Below are 18904 nucleotides of genomic sequence, written 5' to 3' on the forward strand. Positions count from 1 at the left end.
TTAGGTTCAACAACCTTTACTTGACAATTTTAAAGGCACGTTCAGCAAAGAACTTCTATAATAGGGCACAGTCAATGAAACAATGTGGTGACAACAAAATAAGGTTTAAACATATTGAAAAAATACGCTAAATAAATAGTATGGTACATGAGACAGTCAAAATCAGTTTCAATGAAAAAACTGTGGTAGGAATTTCAGTCTCTGTTCAGATTTCCTTGACAGATAGCAGCCTACTGGTTTTACAAGAGCAAGTCAGGATGCTCACTGAAACTATTTACTTTGTTGTGCTTGAAATTGGGCTCAAGTCAGGACTTCCAAAGAAAAGATTAATCTAAGCTTTCAATTTAAAGTACTCTGTTAAATTAACAAAATAAAATGGATAGTTGCAGATTACAAGGAGCAGAGTGGAATGAAGTGTTACAGCCAGTTCTGGTTTTTTTTTTTACCTTGGAAGAAAGCTTAGGTACCCTTTTATAGAGAAATGAGACTACCAATGTTAGCACACTCTCGATTTTAAATTACTTACATAATTCCTAAGTTCATAAAGCATACTGACTGTTTAGAAGGAAAAATACCATCCCTTAGAAAACTTTTTTGATGCATGCTTCAGGAAGCATAGAATTCTAAGGTGTAAGGAACTTTAGGTAGCAAGACATAAGTTATTAAGTTAGGTTTAGTAATTCTATTTTTTTAAATGAATATATGCATTTTAAAGACTTTTCTACCACTATCACAATTATTTCAAACATGAAAAAAATTGTAAATGCGTACAGAAGATACAGCTTTGACCCATGCTTACATATATTCAGGGCCTATTAATTCCACCCTCTTCATTCTAGGTTTGCCTGCAGCTACAGACTTGGCAACATGCCCCAAATTGCCTTGGGAAATCATTACAGACTAAGTAGGGCCTCTAGTCTGGGAGAAAGCATAGATGGGTTCATTACAGCAGCAGTTTTCTAAGTATTTGGCACTGGCTTAGCTCTGGAGCACTCTGTAGACTTAAGAGAGAGCCAAATAAGGACAACACTTGCTTTCAATAACTTCGCCACATAGTCTCATGCTTGCATTCACACAAGTTGAAGGCAGGGCACTCAACATCTCAGATTAATCCCCAAGAAGTATTCTGGAGGAACTATGGCTAACATATAAAAACATATAAACCTACTTGGCTGTTCGGACATCAATGGCGCCCTTTAGCTTTTCTTCACTGTCATTTTCAAAGTACATCAACCTGGACTGTCTGAGAACAAACCATCGTTTCTTCCAGTTCCTTCTGGAAAGCGTAGATGATCCACCCCCCTTTTTGTGAAGCCAACCCTGCTTAAGTGCTTCCTGCTTGGAACGAAACCACAGGAAGGTCTCATCTTTCAGGACACACCAGCGTCGCTTCCATGAGTTTATTAAGCCACCTGCCAAGAGAGACAGATATGGGTTTATACATAGTTAAGACAAACAATTACATTATAAAACAGAAGCTGTGACCAAACCAATGCTGGAAGATGCTGACCAGCAATGCTGCAGTTAAACTGAGTCTCTGCTGTAAGCCATGAAACCAAGGATCTTATTTTTGCATATCCTTAAGGCCACCAGTATTGTTGGCAATCTAAAGACCCTTAAATTATAAATTATAATAAGTCTATAGATAATGAAAATATATATGTAACATATATATAATTATATATTCTTATACATAACATATCTATAAAATAAATAATAAATGATTAAAAAGTCTTATTGCATACGAGAATCAGATCTTTAACACCGTTTTCAATGTATAATCTAAGAAAAGTTTAGTGTTAAACTCTTTCCTCTCTCTATTAGGAGGTAACAATGTTCAACTCAAAACCACAAAACCTGAAAAAGTTGTACTTAAGAGCAGGAAATACACCAGCGTGAACTCAGTCATACCAAAGAGTGGTTATATAGCAGACAATACACCTTGCACTGTAGTTACATCACAGTCATAAAAACCTTAACCAAAGCAATATACTCCTGTCATTCCACAAAAACTTACTGCTAACTATGTCAGAAAGTAAAAGCCATGCTAGTGATGAATGCATTCTTTTCACACACACATAGCTGGGCGCACATTCATCACTGTTCCTATTCCAGGAAAATAAGTTATGCTACAGTGATGGGTATCATACAAGGATTCATCTAGATTATCATTTACTATCAATCATCAGAAGATAAAACCAAGAATCTTAACCAAGAACGCCAGTGTATATTCCTTCAGAGTCTTTCACACCCCTTTGCTACACATATCCTTCTTTGTGTCTTTCGGATCCAAAATGAAAATTGACTGAGGTCAGTAAAGCTGATCTGCAATGTAGAATGCTGTCTATGTTACAAGGCTTTGGAAGCAGGAATCAGCTGAAAATTTGGTACAATTTATGAGTTATTTTATTATACTTATATTGGATATTCCATTGTTTATGAACCAGCAAAGATGTAAAATGAAACAGAGGCAGCCCAAAATGCTGATGTTCCTTTGCAGAGGGGAAAAACACTGCTAGATGTAAGCCACTGCAAGTTAAGTTAATTTTCCATCATCCTCTGAAAAATAAGAAAATAGCTTAACTCTGCAGGAATTGGAGAGCAAGGTATAATAAACATTTCTGGTTATTTTGTATATTTAGCGGATTCTGATTCACCCAGTACCTTTCATGTACAGAAAACTGTGAAAGTAGGGCAGGCTGACACAGCTATAGACTGAATCCCTCCGGTAGGAAAGTTCATCATCTGTATCAAACCTGGAGTCAAAATCTTCTTCACTATCTTCAAACTACAGAAGAAAGGAAATAAAGGTGAAATGATCTCTCAGGAAAGAGTTTAGATAAAATTGGTTTAGAAGTCTTCAGCTAATACATTTTATGATGTATTGGAAGGACATGATTCCTTGTTGGTTTTCATCCAGCTAACAGAGGAAGGTGGACATCATAGTAAGTTGCAGCTTGAACTGTTTGATTACACACTAGCCCTAACATCATGTAACAAATCTATTCAACAGCTTTGTAGCTGCTCAGGAAAGTTATCCCTTTGCAAGAGCACGGACAGGGTATGTAACCTTCTGCTACCTCCCTCCTTCACTGAGTGCTGTGGGTAATAATTTAGAAAAGTCTTGAAAAAAGCAGCATATTCCACAAGCTGTGGTAATAGCTTTCCTCCGCCCTCACCCCAAATAATCAGAATTTCTGTTCTGTATCTGACACACATCCAGAGTCATGCAACAGAAAAGAGTCCTCAACAGAGACAGCTAAAAGTTTTTCCTTTTAGGCAAGAATTGTCAACTTATACCAAAAACCATGATGGCTCTTTGACTAGTTTTCATTACGTTAAGTGTAATAGATGTTTTAGTGTTAATGTTTTCCTTCTAAATAAGTCCGTGTTGCTGAAATACTTTCCGAATCAGTTTCACAGAAATATTCTGTGAGTGGTAGAGGAAATCATATTCTTCCGAAAACTATTTGTAGGAAGGAGTAAAGCCCACAGTATACTCAGTAAACAGCACTGAAAAAGACCTCCTCAGTATGAGTGTCTGCCTCAATAATTTTAACATTTGCTATCACGTGACATTTACTCTTCAGGTAATCTCAAAATACACCTGGCTTTTCAGGGACTTCTGCCAGCAGCTTACTCCTCTATACTGTTGCAACTTGCATGCATAACTGAATCATTTTTTTCTGAACTTGGTTCCCCACCATGCTAGCTGGTACCCTGACTCCAAGTACACACACACACAGAAGAATTTTGCTTATGAATCGCATCCAAGGCCATGCACTGCGCTCCTCACCAAATAAAGTGCAGTTCTGCATTAAAACAGATAGAACCATATCCTTGCATAAGTCTAGGACTGCAAGCAGCATCTAAGCTGCCTCTAACTCTAATGCACTCACCCTGGTGGCATCTAGATGGCAACAGACAACTACATCCATACACAGTCAAAGCAAGTCGAACTACACAACACAGACATTTGTAAGAACAACTACTTTGACTCTATGGCTGCACACTGGGAAAAAAAGAGATAATAATCAGAAAGCACATATCAATTATTAGATAATAAAAACAATGATACTTACAGAAGACTGAGCTCCTTCAGAGCTAAATCGGTATGCTCCAGAGCTATTATATGTCCCCACTGAGCATCGGTAGTCCGGTGACCACTGGCTACTGTGCGAATTAGAGAAGGTCACACTGCTACCAGAAGTAATAGCACCATCTTCATAATCATCTTGGTCGTAATCATAGTCTCCATCAGGAGAAATAAGTTCCACAGAATTTGGGGGTCTACATGATACATTTTCTGGCATGCAGTATGTGGATTCACCGCTTGAAGAGTTGTGGAGACTGACTGTATCATGGGTAGGAGGTATAAGCATGGTGTTGCTAGCAGCAGGAATTGTTGGCACCACAGTATCATTCATATAAGGGTCCTCTTCTGAGGAATCATCGCTTGTTCTGATGCCACTGGTCCTTTGATCAGAATGGCCATGCTCACTTGGGTTGGGCGAATCCTTAAATGCATCATCATCAGCTTCAAAGCCCTCATCTACCTCCTCCTCAGGATATGGCTGGCTGAAGTTAAAATTGGGCTTTTCACTGCAGGCATTTCCAGTCTGTTCAGTCAGTTCAGCAGCATAGCTGTTGCCCACAGAGAGAGACCTCTCAATGTTCCGGACACATTCATCAATCTCATCAAAGTTCAGAGATTCCAGGAACTCCTGGGCTGCTCGACATGCTTCATCCTCAAGCCGCCGGAGTTCCTCGTCTCGAAGCTGCTGCAGCCGCTGTAATGAAGCCTCTGTCAAGGACAACTCCTGCTGCTTCTTCACACGCTGCAGGTCTTCAATTTCTTTTTCGAGACGCAGGATTTCTTCCACCTGCCTGCTTTCTTTCTGCTTCTCCACCTCTTGCTTCAGCTCTGCCTCCTTCTGGGCTTTCTGAATGGCGGCCAGTTCCTGTTTCTTTCTCTCTTCTTCAGCCTACGTTCAAAATAAAATAAAAAAAAACTAAAATAAAATAAAGCCCCTCAATGCAAGATTCCTTAAAAAAATTTATTTATTTCTAAAGCACTATGCTCCCACCATGCTGTTAATTTAAAAGGACCCTTATCCCTAAATCAGAAAGAAAAGGAAAAAGAAAAATGAAAGCATGATTACATTTGCTCACAGATACTGGAAAGCTCAAGTACCTGCAGAAAGTTCAATCTTTGCCAGAAAGTAAATGAAGCATGAGGTGAAAGAAATTTCCATGCAAACAACTGTATCAAGTTTCCTTTGGCTTTATCTGCCAACTCCTGTAATAAGTTTAGCTTAAATGCCACAGATGCCTTTTATTTTTTTTAATGGTTGGGTTGAGATACTCAAATAAACAGGATGGCTGAAAGCATTAAGAATATAATTTACCTGCTGGGCAAGACGCTCTGCTTCTTGCCTTTGTCTTTCCCTAAAAGCAAGGGAAGAAAAGAAGTTAGTAAATCAAGCTAAACATGAGCTCACCACATGCCTTTCTAGGGCAATAGCTCAACTTACAGAGATCATCTGCCACATGGTAAAGACAGCCAAAAATAAGGTCACCAAGGACATATTTGTGAATATGAAACTACCATTATAGCTACGTGCATCTTTTAGCAAAAGAAACAAAGGTTTCCAGAATCACTTGATCAAGAATAGCCTGAAATAAAGGTTATTCAGACCAAAACCTAATATGGCACAGAGAGGAGAGCGATGTAAAACGGCATACTGCACCTTTCTTCCTCCTTTTTCCTTCTTTCCTCCTCTTGTCTCCGCTTCTCCGCTAGTCTCTCCCTGTAAACACGTCGAGCAAGCTGGCCTCGTCGCTGCTTCTGAAGGATTATGGCTGCTTTCTTCAGGCACAGGAACTTTTTCCTACCACTGAATGCTCTGTAGTTCTTCTGTATCACAACCACGTGGTAGAGAACCTTCCTATACCGCTTTCTGGAAGAAAAAAAAAAAAATCTAAGAAAACAAGGACTAACGAGCAGTTGTGAGAGGTCTTGCCATGGTGACCTGCAATAATGAGCCCATGGTCGCACAACAATTTATTATTTCTAGTTCTGTGATTGTTTCCCCATTCTCGTTCGCATTCTCCTCCCTTTGAGAGGAAAGAGATTCTCTCATTTCTATGACAGTGCTGTTGTGTCTTCATTAAGGAAATGCACTTTACCTGTCTTACATGTTCTTATGCCTCTGACAAGTAGATGCTAAAAGGACAGCTCTGTGTGTGTGCACACATGCAAAGAAAGAATATACATAGATAGTCATCCCACATCTTTGAAAAGAAAGATCATAAACAGCAGGATAGCTCTGTTATTAAAAAAGGAATACAGTTTTTCAGTAACATACTGTTCAGAATATAAGGACAGGACAATACACACATGAAGAGAAATTACCTCATTATGCAAACAAGTTTCCTTAAACTGTCAACTGATTTGTAGAAAAAGCAGAGAAATAAACAGATGGGATGAGCAACTCCACCTAATACATAATGCATGAAGCCAGGTAAACAAGTGAAACATTAATCAGTTACCTAATGACATGGTTCTTTGAGAACCAAACTGATTAGTTTTATTTGTCTTCTCATTTCTTACCATGACAAAGCAAAGATAAATCTGAATCTCAGCTGGTAACTTGGGGCAGCCCGCCTAGGTGCCATACAGCTCGAGTTCCTACCGTGGGTCTAATGCCATGATACAATTATATGGATACTGGCTGACCTCCAAACTTCCATACTGTCCTATTCATTATATTGAAACAATTCAGACTCACTTTTGTTTTATTCATAGGTCTAGCAAAGATACCAGCCAGTATTTTCAAAAGCCACTTACAAGATCTGGATGCCTGGCCTCTAGGAAAAGTTAAGAATTGTGCCAGAAGGATAACTCCATGACACCCCACCTGTTTATTCCAAAATCTGATTATTAATATTCTCATCTAGTCACTTACCGGGCTGCATAACCTAAGATGTGTGCTCGGATAATCATTGCTGCCTTGGTGACTTCCACCTCTCGCTGTTTCTCCAACTTGTGTTCCAAGGACTCCCGGAGAAACACCTACATAAGAAAACTTCTGGCTTAACAATTTGCAGAGAGCATCATATATAAAGGACAGCCAGGGTGCTGCCAACGTCAGTCTGAGCAGCAAGCCTTAGCTTTGAATTCAGAGACAAACATACCACCTCCTCAACAGAAAAGAAAAAACCAAAATGTATTGCTTTTAAAAGAAAATACCTGTAGATAATCCTCTAAGTTTGGATTTCAGTGGGAAAAGCCTGATTACACTAATGAAAATTTTAATTAGCAGCAGGGTTTTTCCAAAAGCAACCTAATTACTGGATTCATTAAACAGCCTTTTCCACTAAAGAGTAACACAGGCCAAAGAAGCTGTAGGACTTAGCGTGAACTTCCCAATTTGAGGGGCAGAAATACCACCCCGATAATTTAGCTGTTTCACAGTAACATCAAGCTTCATAACCCCTTACAAGCCTCACTGCTTCAAATGACATTGCTATAATCCTGCAGAAGTAAGCAGAAATGAGAGTGGTTTCATATTCGGGTTGAGTCGACTGTATTTTCCTGCCACTACATGGGGAGACAGCTGCCGGGGCCAGGCAGCCCACCACAGCCATCCGCCCTCCTGCAGGCAGACCACTCCCCAGGCTCTCATCCAGGCATTGACCTGGATCATTCTCCTGGACTGCCTAGTGCCTCTCAGAGGCAGCTTTACCACACAGCATTGACATACATTGAGATAACCCAGCTTATTTTGCCATAAAGGAATGATACTGCTTCTCCAGCCAAGCAGAGGCATGGGGGATGCAGCTTCCCTCATCCATCTGCCCTGATGTCTACTCTTTACTGCACACTCACAAAGTGGTGAGCTATCTGCTGCCAGAGCTCTTTCCAGGTCTTCTCAATTTTTCCTTTTTGAAGGTTAACTCTGCTGGTATCAGCTACAGGTGGAAGCAGCCTGGCATGCTGCTCTCTAAGACATGAGCAGCTGGAAATATCCAGTTCAGTGGCACTTTGATTATCCGGGCTGAGAGCCAGGCTGCACACCACAACATGGCGATGAGGAATGTGCATGGACAGTGTGGGCTCTGCTAAGGGAGGAGGGCTGCAAAGACATCTAAAAGCAGGAATGCTTCCTTGAAGTGTTTTGGGTTTTTTCTGGCTGTGGGGAAAAAAAAAAACCCAACAGACTTTTGGGGGTGTTCAAGTAGGAAAAAAGGTAATTTCTCCCACTGTGTTTAGGAAAAAAAGAGCCCCAAGGCAAAGTAGCAGCACTCCTGAGAACAGGTACAGTTGTGAGTTTTGAATGCAGCTAGAAAGGGACTACATTTTACCACAAATCACCCAACACTAAGGAACACAGAAAGTCCCACAGAAGGTCTCAAAGTTCCAGTATCTGAGCTGCAATGGGCAGCTCTTTCTATATAAAGTTTTTACTCATGGAAAAAACCTTTCTTTGCTCTACACTTACTGGCTTTAAAAACACAACAAAATTCTGCTTCAGAAAGGCATTCAGCTACTTCCTGAACAAAAATGGATGTTAAGCACATGTTAAGCCCAGGCTAATGCCTTTTCCTGAGCAGGTGCATTGCAGCTTGAGACGTAAAAGAAAAAAAAAAATCACACTGAAGCTAAATCATCGCAATGTTGTTATTACCCCTTTTAAATAACATGGGCAGGATAGTGCCCCATCCCATGTTCCGTCTGAAACCAATGCCCTCTTGTTCTCTTCTACAATAAGCTGTTTATGAAGACTCTTACAAAAGTGCAGGCAGCTCCTGGGGAGGAGGAGCCCAGGCCCCAGTAAGGGAAGTTACAGCAGAGCTCCGGCTCCTGCCAAGGTCCCGATGAGCATCTGGTTAAAACAATTTTAGGTTCTGATAAATATATGTCCTTAAGATGCCAACCCACTCTCCGGGGTCTGTGCATAAATACTGTTAATATACTACATCTGAAAGTATACTGGGAAGCACAGTGTAGCTCTGCAGTGAAACGTTATCACTGTATTATTTGTAAGCCATCGTCTACAAAAATGAGATGAAAGATGACTTCCATTGCCATTAAAATATTTTAGATTCTATCTCTTACAGTAACTGTAAAATGATTAAATCAACTTTCCCAATACCATCTCTGAGACTCCTTAAGTGTGCAGAGCAATGGAGGAAACCCTTCAAAGCTATGTAGTTGTGGGGAGAAGAGGACGAGGAGGAAGGGCGTTTCACACACAGATCAATCAGATTTTACAAAATATTTTTGCTATCTTATGGCAATGAGAAAATTTTTTCACAATTCTAACAACTGACAGGAAGACTGCAAGTGTTACACATAATTCAGCAAACTTTACTTCTGGATCTGTTTTTTATGCTCTCTTCACTATGACATCCCTGGGAGCACCAACAGGAGTTACCCAGAGAAAAAAAGAACAGAAAGCCATCTGCAGAGACCTGGGGGATGATCCCTGGCAGCAATGGCCTGATGGATGTAATCCACTCTCTAGTCCTTTGCACCAGGCATTTTTAATATTTAGAAAATCTCAGATCCTGCAGTGGGGAATCTTCTCCTGAGTATGCAATGCTTTCGTATCATTTGTTAAGTCCAAGAGCACAAATTTGCAAGAAGTGAAGCTCTGCACAGAGCTGTTGTTCAAAATGAAAATTGCAAAATGAGCATGCAAAAACGTCTGGATTGCTTTATTTCTCAAATTAAAATTTCATTTTTTTTAATTAGAATAATTTTTTTTTTTTTTTTTTGAAAAAAAAAAAAGTTGAGTATAAAGTTCAGGTTGTCTGGTAGGACATATATCGAGGTCTAATGTACCTCTGAAAAAGACTCTCAGACTAGGATGGCAAACACACTTAGAGCTCAACTCTGCCACATGAACACTGGCTAAAATTCCTCCCCCTGATTTTAGCCACTGAGCAGGTATCATGCAGGTGGGTTTACCAGTATGAGTGGAGCTCCATTCAGAACAAAAGTGTTACCTCACATGCTCGATACTTCTAAAAATTATAAAATCCAGCTACCACGCTTTAAGTTCTGATCCTCACCAGCGCTACTGCTTGTGAGCAGTGGCAGAAAATTCAAGTGGTCTCTTTCTCCATGAGTGAAATCACCAGTCGGTGTCTAAGTGCCTTAGACACCAAATTTCTCAGCACAACCATTAATTGTTGCTGTAAGGTTTCAAGAACACCCATGGGCATGCGCAGCTTCTTTTAAGGCCAGAAGTAATTACCATTACAACTACATCTCTGCAGCTGTGCAGTCTAAATCCTGTCCCCTCAGCTTTGTATAGGCACCAGCCCCACAATATGGTCAGTCAGATTATTTTACCTTATTTTTTCCAAGCTGCCACTCAGTGCTTGTGCTGTCATACAGACGAAGCAGGACGGCACATTTCTCATTTAAATCTTCAGGCAGAGTTAAGTTTCTCATGAGGACTTTATACCTGGCAACCAAAAAGTATTTATTATTTCCTTTAAGAGACAAGTTCTATTTTCACCACATGATTTTTTTGTTATTAGGTTTTCGCTTTGCTCTTCAACACGGGAACACTGATTTGGTACCCATGACTTGCACCGGAAGTGCACAAGTCAGTGTGTTTACCTTTTATAAAAGTCTTGAAAGGGCCTCCGGACTGGGAAACCAGCCCTCCGAATCCTGACTGTCTCCAACATTCCAGAATAGCGCAGCTGGTTAAGCACCACTGTCTGATCAAACTGGTCTGGCATCTAAAACGAGCAGGTTCAAAACAAGGATTTTAATAGCAATGGTTAGAGATGTCAGGGGAAATAAACAAAGGGCAAATTATAGGAATCTGAAATGCACAAAAGCTAAAAACTGGCTACACAATGTCTTAAAGGACATTAGCAATTCTGAACATAGAAAAACATATCTACAGGATGGAAATAAAGGGGTAATTACACAATATCATTTCCACAGACACAACATTTACAGTCACTTAATCCAATCAGCTCTCTCTTTCCATTCCATGTATATTTGCAGGCCATTGCTGTGCAAGAAGAAATGGCAGAAATAAGCACAGGCAGTTAACAGGTCAACAGCTATAAGCTTGACTATTTTGTTTCTTTAGCAACTGAATTTGCAGTCCCTGTAGATGATCTCAAATGTTCAAGATACACAAATACAGTGATGTGATACAGTTTTAGAAAAAAAAAACCAAAGCCAGAAGGACAAAAAAGATTTAATTTTTAGTGTAGTGACAATTCATCTACTATGGACAGAGATGGAAGTTTGCCAGTGGTACCTCAAATCTTAAATAAGCTGTATTTCAAAGAGTTTCTATTTGCTGATATTCTGAACAGCAGGAGTATTTTCATCTGTAAACAGAAAAAAAAATCTGCTTATCTGAAATTTTCCCCTTAGTTTGCATGCAGTTTGTTCAGCATCATTTTTCATTTAGAAAATAGATGACCCTATAGTGACTCAATCATGAAAACTTGCGAACACTGATCAGTATATTCCTGCCCTTGGGAGCCTCGGGACTGGTCTTGTCCCATCTCAGAGTCCTCCGAGTCACCTGTGCTTTCGCCACGCTTTCAGATAAACCAGCCACAGCCACACAAAGCTACTCAAGGTAGAGCTAATTGCTGCTTTGCAAAATGCTGCCAACCCCCATACCGAAATAACACCACATGTAAATACACCATTTAATTCATGAGCCCAAACATCCACTTTAATCCACCAATTGACACTCCTGCACAGTCATTTGCAGGGCTGGAGTACAGTGCCTAGTATTTTGCAAGAAGTTGTTCAGAAAATGAGATCTCATAGATACAGTCAGTGGTTTATGCAAGATCTGAAGTTCTTCAGCTGATGGAAATGACAGCAAGATCAACCCCTGAGCAACTGTAAATCAGAGGACTCTCTTGGTATTTATTAACTGGCTTTAGTCATGCTCCTTGTTCAACTTCGCAAATAAATGACTTCCCCAAATTTTAACTTATCAAAAGTACTTTCAGGAAAGCACAGACTCAAAAGTTCATTTAAAATATCCAGTCTAAACTTTTCCATCAGAACCTTTATCCATAAAACAAAACACTGTGCGTTAATGATGATACCTCTGAGTTGTTAATCAGGTAGCTTCAAAAATACTCATAGATTAGCCTCTACCTCCCTCCTTCAAAAGGCAAAATGTCTAAGCCAAAACATTGCTATTCTTCCTTTCATGAGTTTATCTTCTGGAGCAGAGGTGGGATGCAGCAGCCCTTCCGCACTGAGCTGTCACAGAGCTGCACGGGCAAATGGTTCGCCAGTGCTCACTGTTCCTCCGACAGTGTAACACTTTCCAACTCCTTTCTTCGGTACAGGGGCTAAAATTCATATGGGAAAACACCACTGCCTATCCCTTCCTCCACAGTCAATAGCACTGAAAAAAAATTAAAACAATCTGTGTTTTAAAAAGTGGCTGGTCACCATAGTGAGCCCTGCCCTGCCTGCCGGCAGGACCTGATCCAGCCCGAGCAGGCGGACGGGGGCTACAGTGAAAATCAGCCACCACCAGCAACTGCTTTTGCCTTCCCTCTGAGACCGGTGCATTGCATCCCAGGGAGACTCAAGGCCTACGTCAACTCTGCACCACTCTGGCCATTGTTACATTAATGGCTCCATTACAAATGCGATTTAACATTTCATTTCCATACCCACATGTATAAAAAATTAATGTTCCAGAGAGGAAAAATGCCTCTGCGACCGATGTGAACAAACTCCTCCTTCTCTCTCAACTATGTGTTTCATTTGGATTTTGTCACCACCAGTAAAATACACCATAAGCAAAATCTCTGTATTTTAGTGAACACACAGTATGAATGCCTACAATAAAGGTATCGATACTGTCATGACTGGTATTGCCAACAGTGTTTTCCATACGTGCCCACCCTGTGGCAGCCAGATGTGCTAGGGAACTAAGCCTTGCAAAGCTGCCCTTCAATTGCCCGTGCATACACCTGCCTGCCTGCCTCTGTGCAGGTGGCTGATGATGACCGACAGGAAAGGGGGGGAATGAACACAGATGCACACACAAATCCCAAGGAAAAACATATTCACTTTTTGCCTCGTGTAACCCAAGGCTAACGCATGCCACAAGCAGACACAGGCCAATATATCTTTTTCTTTAACACTACACCCGCTTTTAGTCCTTTAACCCCACCCATACTCATTCGATCAAAGGGAGATGTTCTTCACAAGACTTGCAAACAAAACAGTATTTTCGGTGTGTTGAGGTGGGGAAGCACACCCACGGGTGGGATTGGGGTCAGGCAAAACTTTGGTGACATGACAGACATCTCTCACAAGGCAGCCTCTCCCTCTGCAAGGGAGCACAGATGGCTGCTGCACCACCTAATCCTTTTATTGCCACCCCCAAGCACTTAGAAAGTCAAAAGTCAGCCACACAGCTGGCTTGAAAGATCGTGTTACTTTTTAAAAAAAAAAACCTTTCTCTTTTCATCCCCGTTTTGAGTCGCAGAGGAAAAGCCACATTTTCATGACCTTCTTCCTGCAACTGTGGAAGTTAGAAACAGCCCCGCTCTGTCACCAGAAGCTGGGATTGTCACGCAGTCACCTAACTTCAGATACCTGCATTTTTAAAGAAAAGCATGAAACACTGCAAGAGATGTTAACATGGTATCAAAGCAGGGCAACATAAAGACCATCGCAATTTTAATTACATAAGCAGCCTACTCCTTCACTTTACATTACTAGTTTTTTTTAATTACTCACAGACACATGAGGCTATTAAATTGGAGGGTCACATCCTGCCCTGGCATTTCACTGGAATTACATCTGCAACAAGTCTGGTTGCTTTGAGTAAACCAGGAGTGGTGGTAAGAGATGTGCCAGACTCATCTCTTACGCTTTTCAGTATGGAGTACCAGAAGATGCACCCCCATCACTTGGGGGTTTTTGACTGACCATCACAGCAACTCTTCCGTGCTCAGCAATGAGAGCTGCAGCCAGCCAGAGAGGGAGCTGAAACCCTAAACACTAAAATACATCCAGGGTTTCCCACGTCTGATGAAAACAACCAGAAGTAGTAACAATTGCAGTCTTGTGCACACCACCACAGCATCCAGCACATCCACCTTAACAACTTGGTGATACGCTGCACCTCAGGTAGTTTTACTCTGTGGATGAAGAGGATTTCAGCCTCAATCATATAAACACTTGCAGGCAGGGATAACCTTAAGCATAACTTAAGTCAGCAGGATTCCTCATATTGCATGTGCATTTATTGAACCAGAGTGCAAGTACTGTATATACCTCACTATTAAACTGCAGACGCTTCTAAGACAGAGAATGATGACGATCTTCCCTTGAACGATGCTCAGTGCAGCACTAAGCAATTAAACTTACAATATTATAAAATCTCCATGCAAAAGGTTACCTATGCAGCTGATACTCAGTCTTGTAGCTTTGCTGGTGCTCTTTCAGACTTCCTGCGATAAAAGCAAGCTAACTTTCAGATTTATACCGAAGTAACACAGGACAGGACTCATCTCTGGGGTCTGCTAAATTTTTACCAGTGTTGCTGTAAAAACTAGACTTGTTTCACAAATAAACACTTGGGGAAGAAATTGTATTTTGTAGGAAAATTTCAGATAGACAACAGAACCATAACTGATTTTAAAACAATATGTCTTCCAAAGTAAAAATCTGAATTAATTGCTAAGACTTCTACAAAGTAACATCAAATTTATAAAAGAAAAGGGAACAGAAAAGGAAGTCAACAGATAGCTTCCAAAATTGTCCGGGAGACACAATCAACTTTAATCAACTCAATTTTCAATAGATATTACACTTTTATCAAGGAATGGCAACACTAAACCACTCTGACACAGAAAATTGCCAGACAACAGCTAGACTCATGTGGGTCACAGCCACGTTAGGGCACTGAGCAACATCAACATGAAATTAATAGCTACAAGTCAGGTCTGTTCTACTTGGTAAAGGTGTTTTTTGTGGTGTGCTCCTTCATAGCACAACTTGTAATTTATCATTTCCTGAATCCAAAAGCCTCCACTGAATTTGCAACAGACATCACCGAAGACAAGGCTTTAATGTGACCTGGAGTCTCTGCTGGCGAGACTGTGGCTCCTTAAACTGCTAAATGTTTGCTCTGATGTGTTGTGAGCCTCCTAAAGGGCAAAGCTTCTGCCTGAAATCACAATTAGATGGAGCCATTAGGACAGACTTCTAACACCTACACATAATTTTCATGATAAAATAGTTCCTTAGACTACAGTCTGACTGAGGCTCTAAAAAACACCATCCCTTTTCCCTGGACAGCAGCCTTAGTGGAGACCCCAAGCATCCGAATAACACACACAGAGAAGACAACATTTTTTTTGTTCTGTACATCATTTGCTCCGTTCAAACAGAGGATACCTGACTTCCACCCACAGAAATCCTTCTTCCTCCCTGAACTACTGGCTGCCTCAGAAGAGTACAGGCACAATAATGACAGATTACAGCAGCCTCACAGATTTTATGTAGGCAGGAAGAACTTCACAGAGAGATTGGGGGGTGGAGAAAAAAATTCCCAGACCCTTGTTTCTAGTCTTCTCTGTGAGAACTTGAGTAGGACTATGTCAGCTTTGCTACTGTGTCTTACAAGGATGATTTTCCTGGCTTAGTGAAATGTTTTGTGGAAGTCAGGTACAGAGAAAGAAAAGATGAAAAACAGGTAAGAGGATGTGAAAAAGTAATTTTTCATTTAAAATCTAATAACTTTTCTTAATGTCTTGTTTTCTTTAATCTGCCCTTTTACTCCTAAAATGAAGTCTTGGCAATTTTACTTGAGAAAAACAGCAGAAATGAAAAGGAGGTCAGCCTTCCCCTGCTTTATAGTGGGTTTTGAACTTGTTTTCACATCCAAACATCTACTGATATTTCTTCAGAAATAGGTGGACTTATTAAGCCAGATCTTTCTGAAATAGTCCCCATGCTCTTCTGATCTCAGTCACCAGATCCATGAGTCAAAAGCAATGCCAGGCTTTCCTCACAGACAAATTTGAAATGTGTGAATAAAATAACTTCTAATATACAATCTAGCTGAACTGATATGAGTATTTCTGCATGCCCATGGTTTGCCTTTTTGAACCCACATTACGCTCAGTGATTCTTATCCATACGTACTGGTTGGTAGCCTTTACTCGTGCCAAGCACTCAAGCCAGTAGCCTGGAAGAAACGAAACATCTGCACCCTCAGTAGGAAAACGCACTGTAAAGCCAGGACAGGCATGGCTAGGGCAATCCACACCCCCCATGCCCCCCCCCCCCCCCCCCCCCCGCCCCATCAAATCCTGAGACTTCAGCTGCAGTGCCATGTTGGTCACTCTCCTACCTCCAACAAACCATTTCAGCCCCTGCTCTTCTAGCCATCATTTCTTCAGTCGCTTGCACCATAAACTTTGATGGCATCAGCTTATTCAACAGTTTCAACCTCAGAATTGCTGTGCTTTCAGCACAAGGAGCGTTAAAACCTCTGTGCACCCTGCCCAAGGACCTGGATCGTCAGTTCTCACTGGCCTAAGAACATGTGTATTTCAAGAAAAGAAACCCTCTACAGTCTTCTTCAGCACACAGTTAGCTGTAACTGGAACAGGTTCAGATCAAAACATAAAAAAGTTTGATGCCTGCTTTGTTTCTGAAGACATTCCCTTACTGTTGCAGAGTATTTGTGTCCACAGACAGACACCATAAGAGTATAGGAGAATAAAAGAAAGAACTTGTCACAGCTAAAAAGTTTATCTGGTATTTCTACGGTATGGCACTGACAAGTCAAGGAATATTTGGATAAACCTGAAATTACAGTAAGTGGCATGTCCAAAGTTCTCCTGGCCTTTATCCACACGCCCACCCCAAAACCCCATAAAAAGCCTTTAAAAATTACTAACACTGTTGGTGGTAAAAGAGCATTGGTATATTGAAACACTTGTGCCTCAAAAAATTCTGCTGCAAACTCCAGGCTGGATTTCACTCAAACTCAGTAATGATATGCTGGCTCTTTTACACAATCTCTACAGGTCTGAACGTGACTGTTCTGCATTTACCAACAGCAAGCATTTACATGATTAGCTGATCTTCTCTTCAACTCCAACTACTCCATCTGACCTCCGTGACTCATCTTCCAGCCCTGAGTATTTCAGGTAAGAGACAGCCTTCAGAATTAGCCACTCATGCCACAGATTAGAGTTGCCCATGCTAAAAATAATACTGTATAGAGGGAACACTGTAATTTTACAGTTCTTCTACAGTGACAAAACAGTCGAAGGAGGAGACTCAATAAATGAAAGTGAACATTTTTTTTTACTCAGCCTGTCACCCAGGTTATTTTACAAGCATGGGCATCTCAAGGATATTTTTAAGACAGCTAAGAAGCTGTCTGTGAACATTTAAGAGCTAAGAAGCCACACATTACCACACTGACCATTTGCACTAGTGTTTAAAGATTTCAACTAGGTCAAGACTTTGCTGAGTTAGATTCATCTACAAAGATGCTGCAGTCATATTTCAGATCCTGCTTGTCTATATATAGTAAAGATAAGAGCTAGAATGAGCTTCAGTGTTGGAGAAAAGATGCTCAAATGATTCTGACCAGCTTGCTGCGATTTCATGCTTTCATCAACAACCATCAATAAACTCATAATCCTGGAGCTATTTAAACTACTCTTTATTAGTAACAGTCACTGTACTCCTGCATTGCAGAGTAATCATCTGCTTGTTTGGTTTGTATGGACTAAATGCTACCCCTGAGTAAACACACAACAGCCTCTTTGTGAACCTTTCTTTCTAAAAGTATACAGAATTTCTTCTGAAGGAAGACAGAATTTTGTCTACCTCTCTCATACAAGTCCAGAGGAATGCAAATAACAAAAAAGCTTGTAAGGTGTGGATGAAAAGTGCATGGAAGAGTGAAAGTATGGTGGAAAAATTAAAGAAAAAAAAAAAAGGAAAAAAAAGATAAGGGTGGGGTCTCAGTTTGTGTAAGTCATGTACCTCTGCAAAAATGACAGTGTTATTTCTTACACACTGGCTAAAACTTCATGGAATAGGAACTGATTGTTAAAGTCATAGGCTTGAACACCGGACATATGTAAGTTTTCTAAGTGCGTGTTTAGAGCTATCTATGTGATTGCCTAAATTTTCAGCTGAAGTGAGCCCTTGTTGCTTGAATACGTTATTCAGGGAGTCCATTGAAATGCACAGCGTGTCTCACGGGCTGCTTGTCCCAGAACAGCAACTGCAGGACTACCCATGTGAGACAGACAATTAAGAGCATTTGGGAACAGAGGGATTTAAGGTTTGAAGCCGCTCTGGCAGGGTCTCTCAGCACACTGACAGAAGGTGCAACTTGCAGCACAGACCCCAGCTGCACCTTTTCATGGACCCTCCTTCTCCACCTGTGAGTAATCTGTTGCCATTTCCTCTGAGGTCATCCCTACTAAAGCCTCCAGTCCCTGCAGACTAAACCCCAATCTGGCCTCATTCTCTCCAGACTGTGACCGGTCAGCAGACTTCTCCTGAAGAAAATCAATCAGGCTGCCTGATAGCCCCAGACATACCATGAAGAAACATGCTGAGAGGTACTAATTGCAAGGACAGCTGTCCTTCCTTACCCACCCCATATCAAGACAGCCAACACCAACATCACCGCTGTTCATTACAACGGTCAAGAACACAACTGCGTGCACGGCTCTGTCTGCTGAGGCTGCATACAGACCAACTGCAGGTGGTGAAACCCTGATCCTCCATGCCAATAATGGCATCAAATAATTTATATGAACTGAGACCCCACCCTTATTTTTTCCTTTTTTTTTCTTTAATTTTTCCACCATACTTTCACTCCTCCAT

General features: G+C 40.9%; 1 protein-coding gene across 1 annotated transcript in view; it reads right to left on the reverse strand.

Annotated features, from left to right (window-relative positions):
• Positions 1-18904, reverse strand: part of MYO10 (myosin X) — a 172026-nt gene that overhangs the window by 23089 nt on the left and 130033 nt on the right. Inside the window, exons 20-27 of the mRNA XM_074826408.1 lie at positions 10637-10761; positions 10364-10478; positions 6969-7075; positions 5751-5960; positions 5409-5448; positions 4083-4985; positions 2665-2788; positions 1169-1412 (exon numbers count right to left, since the gene is read on the reverse strand). Coding sequence (XP_074682509.1) covers positions 1169-1412; positions 2665-2788; positions 4083-4985; positions 5409-5448; positions 5751-5960; positions 6969-7075; positions 10364-10478; positions 10637-10761 — 1868 coding nt within the window. The remainder of the gene's footprint in view (positions 1-1168; positions 1413-2664; positions 2789-4082; positions 4986-5408; positions 5449-5750; positions 5961-6968; positions 7076-10363; positions 10479-10636; positions 10762-18904) is intronic.

Source organism: Strix aluco, chromosome 1 (assembly GCF_031877795.1).
Source record: "Strix aluco isolate bStrAlu1 chromosome 1, bStrAlu1.hap1, whole genome shotgun sequence".
NCBI classification, from domain to species: Eukaryota; Metazoa; Chordata; class Aves; order Strigiformes; family Strigidae; genus Strix; species Strix aluco.